Source organism: Boleophthalmus pectinirostris, unplaced genomic scaffold (assembly GCF_026225935.1).
Source record: "Boleophthalmus pectinirostris isolate CB_2022bp ecotype Guang Dong unplaced genomic scaffold, ASM2622593v1 HiC_scaffold_18, whole genome shotgun sequence".
Lineage (NCBI taxonomy): Eukaryota > Metazoa > Chordata > Actinopteri > Gobiiformes > Gobiidae > Boleophthalmus > Boleophthalmus pectinirostris.
In genome coordinates, this window is record NW_026571133.1 from 18,083,692 (window position 1) to 18,089,691 (window position 6,000).

Genomic DNA, 6,000 nt, shown 5'->3' on the forward strand with positions numbered 1-6,000 from the left:
TTTACTCTTAATGTAATGTCACATTACTACATTGTCTGTCTGAGATAATGACATTGTGTGCTTCTTGCTGCTCTTCACTGTTTGTGTGATTCATTTTTATACTCTTGTGTCCACTATAACAATGTGTAGGAATTCCCAATTTCCCAGTAGTAGTGCAATATTTCATATACGTTGTTGTGGCATTTGTGCAGCCCGCTCAGCCTACAGATCTGGGGAAACTCCGGTCACAGCAGCCTCTCTGGACAGTGGGCTGAGTGGGAGTGTCTACAGCCTGCTGGATGAAGAAGCAGAAGCCAATGAGGTGGACAGTGCCATTTTCCAAGTGCCCAGATTGTAAGACCTCACTTACTCACATGAACAATGTAAAACTAATATTCTAATACTGATGGTTTCCTTTAAACTTTATTCTAGTGGGAAAATCCCAAATGGCACAGACATGGTGAAATCTTCCATGGGGCACAATAATGGTGAAGGTAAAAGAACTTTTTTTTGTATGACCACAAAGAAATTTACACATCTTAAATTGTTGTTTGTATCTTACTTTCTCAAGGTTCTAAATCACACCAATCATTAATTAAAATGTGTGAATTACTGCATATAAAAACAGCTTTCCTGTTGTAGTTTTCATTTGTAATAATGTAATCTGAAATGAATGAAGAATGATACACAGATTTGACTACAGTTACTTTAATTCTAATCTTTAGCCAGAATAGCGCGGGTTTTCAGAATGCAGTGTTGTCAGGTCTTTTTGACCCTTTATTCCAAAGGCCAATTTCTATTGAGTTGCTAAGGCAACTAAGGTCTGAGCAAACCCTATTATTGCTTTTTGGTCAGTGTTTGGTATTACTCATTGTGACAATTCTCTTAGGGTCCACCAGAGGTCACCTGTCATTCTCGCTCATCTATGTGTGTACTGCAGTCTCTTTGTAATATGTGGTGTGTGTGTGTGCAGGTAAGTCTCATGTGATGGGGGAAATTAAAATTGCTCTGAAGAAGGAGGTTAAAACTGAAGGTGACCATCTGGTCTTGGAAATTCTTCAATGTCGCAATATCACCTATAAATTCAAAACTCCGGACCACCTGCCAGGTAAAACTGACATTTGAATTTAATTAACCATTATGCTGATGATATGTAAACATGACACATCCAGTATAAAACAATAAAGATACATGACTGACAGTACTCAAGCAAATGTTGGTCAGATTTGCCCAGCAAAAGAGTATTTAAACTGATCTGTATTTGTACTTACAGACCTTTATGTGAAGCTGTATGTAGTCAACATTGCTACTCAGAAAAGGATCATAAAGAAGAAGACCAGAGTGTGCCGCCATGACCGAGAGCCATCTTTCAATGAGACCTTCCGCTTCTGCATGAACCCCACAGGCCATGCCCTACAGGTGATTTTGTTTTTTATACCATACAAATGACAGAAATGTGTATGTATGCATTATTAAGTACTGACTGTACCTTCAAACAGTTGTTCCTGGTATCTAATGGAGGCAAGTTTGTGAAGAAGACCCTAATCGGTGAGGCCTACGTGTGGTTGGACAAAGTGGATCTACGTAAACGGGTGGTGAGCTGGCACAAGCTGCACGCTAGTACTGCCCAAATCCACTCATAGAAGGACACAGAAATGCCAGTGACCTCGATTTTATTAAACATCTATCAATATACGATGGGCAAACTAAATTCTGGATGCAGTGCAACAATGGACAATAAAAGAGAGATGATCGATAAATGTTTTCTAGAAGAGACTGTTGACATGTTTACAGAATGCACAGCATAGTGTAACCAGGGTCAAAGGTCAAGAGTAATCAACCAGGTACGTCACATTTTAACAGATTCATGATATGTATATGTTACATATACACTTTCAGTCACTAACACACATTCACTGACACTAAAAATAATACTAAAGTTTACTAGAAACAGGGAATAGACATAACAGTTATTGTAGAACTTGCATATTTTATTCGTTAAATTGTTTGAAAGCCACTATTACACCATATCCCATGGATTTATTATCTACAGAGTTTACTGATTTACAAAACATCTAAATTTTATTTACTGCTTTATAAAGTTCTCTTATTTATTTTTATATTATAACAATAGCAGAGACTTTATTTGTTGTCTCCTTGGGAAGGATAGTCTATTTTGTAACACTGTCTAGCATTCCACAGAAAGAGAAAAAGAATCCTACAGCATGTATTTAATTATCGCTCCTGAGAACCGATTGTGTTTCTTAAGTAAGTTTAAGGTGATGAAATAATAATAATTATTATTTGATATAGTCAATATTCATACTATCTGATATATGAGTCTTGATATTATACTATATATTGTGCGCATGAGTATTCGGTTTGCAGTGCCACATGTTCTGCACAGAAGACCTCAATGGTTCACTTTGTAAATAGTGAATAAAATGTTAACACTGGAAGTTTAACTATACTGATAGATATATAGAATATATAGATAGAGTTATCTTTATCACAGACAATCGAGTGTTAATGATTGTGATAGAGCTTTTATTTATCCACAATGCCCCTCCAAATGTGAGTCCTTAATTCAGCATTTGGCATTTACATGTGTTTTTGTCAGGAGATCCAAGCACACAACGTTTAGACTAGACTGCTTTTGTACTATTTTGCACTTTTTGCTCAGAATGTAAAGGTAACATGGTCATTCTGCTTTAAATTACATATCCATATATGTGTTTACGTTTAAAGGAATGAGGAAGGGTTTCAAACGAACCAATGTTATACTACATTGGCTTACAAAGATCGTGTAATAAAATACATCACTTAGAACAGTGGCAGTAAGACATTTATGTGTTTATGTTCCTTGTACATGCTGTCCTAACGTAATATTACAATGTTGAGTTGATCTTGCAGCATCTGAAGAAGGCCATTCAGTGTGCACTTGGAAGTCAGGAGTGAATCAGTGGCTTTATAAGTTACTCTTTCATTGAATAAAAAACAAAAAAACAAAACTGAGTGGCTTCTATGCAACATTGGACAGCAAGTATATCTCTAATTGAGAAATTTCACTTTTGGTTATAGTTTGCAATTAGTTTTGTTAATATTGTTTTATTACATTAAAATCCATGTTGTGTTTTTAAATTATCAAATTATTTTTATTTATTTATTCACAGATCAGCTTTAGATAAGAAGTGAGGTTTTTATACTTGGTGATGTTTGTTTACAATATTTAGAGGGCCTAAAAACTCAGAGAACTAATTCCATTTTCTTTTACAAACAAATACTTGCAAAAACTCAACTTCACAGGTAGAAATGTACTTATCATACACTTTTCATTTGGCTAGTTTCATTGCTCAGTAACATATCCATAACAATTGTATAAAAGGGTAAACTCTGCATAAAATGTTTATTGGTTCTACCTGTTATTTTTGTATCTATGTGCTTGTACGTATAGCATCTTCATACTAAGTCCATGCATGCCATTGGCTCATATATATTTTTCTTAAACTGTGGTTTGTTTTATTTTTGCATTTTTCGTGACACTAAAGATGAAAATACACTTTCATGTACCCCATACAACTGTCATCTCTATTTCCAACTTTGTAAATACATGTTTTGTACTGGGTTTTGTGGGCAAATGGTTCATGGCAGACAACTAGGTACAATTGACTTGAATAATGTACAGTGATGAGATAAAAGAATAAGCCTTCTGTCTTTATGGACTGAGATTCATCAACCCCCCTCATACCAAACACTAAAGCATTATCATAGTCTAACTAACACAAATCTTAACAAGGAGATTTAAATGTGCCCTCACTGGATGTTGCATGTTTTGTTGGTGGTTCATACTATTTTTGTGTCCAGATATTAATGAAAAAATGACTGAAGTAGAAGGATATTGAGGGAAATAGATATAGAGGCAAATAATATATGATATTGTATGCTGACTGTACAAAGATATGCTTGTAAACCTGTCCCGGTTTTCCTCTTGTAAAGTATACTGACATACTGTCATGGTTTTGTGATTGTATACAGGAGGTATTGATGAATTATGCAAATTGTGCTGTAAAAATGGCTGTTGCCCCATGTGTCAATATTAAATATCAATACAACTTAATTTGTGTCTAGAGTTTCATTTATAGTCTATGCTGAATAGGTTCCCGATTATATTTTGTGACGTGCTTAATGAGAATAGTGATGAAGGGTTAGAAACAAATAAAACAACACAAAAGTCTGTACAGTTCCAAATCAATGACCCTGGCAACATACTAAAATATGCAGCATCCGCAATCATGCAGTCTTTATTGTTTAAAAAAAAAAAAAGTTTTTTGTTTTTTTTTTCCTTCTTCCCGCCATTTTTTAAAATTAATTAATTTTTTTTTTTTTTTCCTTCTTCCCGCCAGTAAGCGGCACTACTGTTTTAGAGTGAGTGCACGTATGCAGATAGAGCCGTAAAAGTAGGCTACAGGTTTTTCATTTTTGGTTGTTTTTAGGCTGCAGGTTTGGGTAGGTTCATGGCAATGATTCTGAGATGGGTTTCACTTTGTCATTATTGTTTTATCAAATCTGTGGTGTGTGTTACTTACAAATATATATGCTTTAAGTTACCACAAAGTTAAATTTTTGGTGTAGATAAGTGTCGGGGAACCCCTATATGCACGAAGAGCGGTGCCTACAGTGTCCGCCAGATGGCGATATTTTCCTTCTCATCCTCAGCTGTGTTCTCTGCGCTACAGAACTACAGAACACAGACACGTGATAGTAAGTCGAATTATGAATTTAACCGGGCCTTGACAAAGCATAGCCTATTGAATTGTTCCGTGATGTCTAAAAATTGTAGTGGTAGCGATTAATCACTTTACTTTACATAACACCAAGTAAAAAGGCCTCATAATTTTCCCTACTCCTTGATCTCATATATAGATAAAAGTGAATGTTAAAGGCGCAATGTAACTTTTTTGGTAGGAGTCCGCTTCTGGGTTCAGTCCTGGAGATGAATTTACTTTGCCTGAAGTCAATGTTCCACTGTATGGCATTAAACGTTATAAAAATGTACATAGTGCACCTTTGCCTTATTATTACCTTATTAAACTGTGACCTACACCTAATGTTTACATTACATACCACAGCTATACAAGCCAGAGTTAAGCATAATCATTGTCAGTGTGGTTACTTATAATGCAGGATAATGACCATCTGTTGCAGATGCCACAGAGGCCTCAGCAGTGTGTGTAAATAGTTTAGCAGTCACTGTATTTTTAGAATTAATGATATGTGGTTGGTGAGTCACTTGAGTCAGATCTTCCTAAAATTGGTTGTTTATGGTAATGGAGACTGAAATAATAAATCTTTAAATAGATATGTTATAATGTTTGTGCTTTTATTTCAGTGACCTTAGTAAATGCAGCCTTCGAGGACATTACACATCTGTCAAGGGGCCAGAATCATCCTGAGGTGAGACTGAAAAACAGAATTGATAAGAGAGTGTTTAAATACCAATCCAGTTTATTCATGAAGCATTATCAAAAACACTAATTCAACCAAAGTGCTATGCATAAAGATAAAATACAACAGAGTATCACAGTGAAGAATGCAATTATTGAAACAGCAAAAGCCAAAGAAAACATCTGATCTGAGTTATGAGGACCCAGTTTTTTTTTTTATATCACTCTAGAGCCCAGAGTAATACCAGAAGATGTTAGCAAAAAGCACAAATCTAGAAGTTCTAAGAAATGCCTTGGTTTTATTTATATTTCTATTTAGATATATTTGTTCAAAGGAACAAAATTCCAAACAACATAGTTAAAGCTCATGCATCTTTATGCTATGTGGTAAGTTCAGAAAATATCTTGAAACAGCATTTGCAACTTGAAAAACTAACAGGACAGCGCTGAGTGTTCACATCCAATCATCCCCAAATCCCCCTGAGGCCAGCTCTGTGACACTAGATGGCTGTTTCAGCCCATGGTCTTCCCTCACTGGCCCGTAACTTCTCCTCCTGACAGAGGAGTTTGGGTAATA

General features: G+C 35.5%; 1 protein-coding gene across 1 annotated transcript in view; it reads left to right on the top strand.

The window, feature by feature from the left end:
- pcloa (piccolo presynaptic cytomatrix protein a) overlaps positions 1-1,622 on the top strand; it is a 40,732-nt gene extending 39,110 nt beyond the window's left edge. The window contains exons 22-26 of the mRNA XM_055153672.1: positions 192-333; positions 412-473; positions 953-1,087; positions 1,253-1,398; positions 1,479-1,622. Coding sequence (XP_055009647.1) covers positions 192-333; positions 412-473; positions 953-1,087; positions 1,253-1,398; positions 1,479-1,622 — 629 coding nt within the window. The remainder of the gene's footprint in view (positions 1-191; positions 334-411; positions 474-952; positions 1,088-1,252; positions 1,399-1,478) is intronic.
- Positions 1,623-6,000: the final 4,378 nt, after the last annotated feature.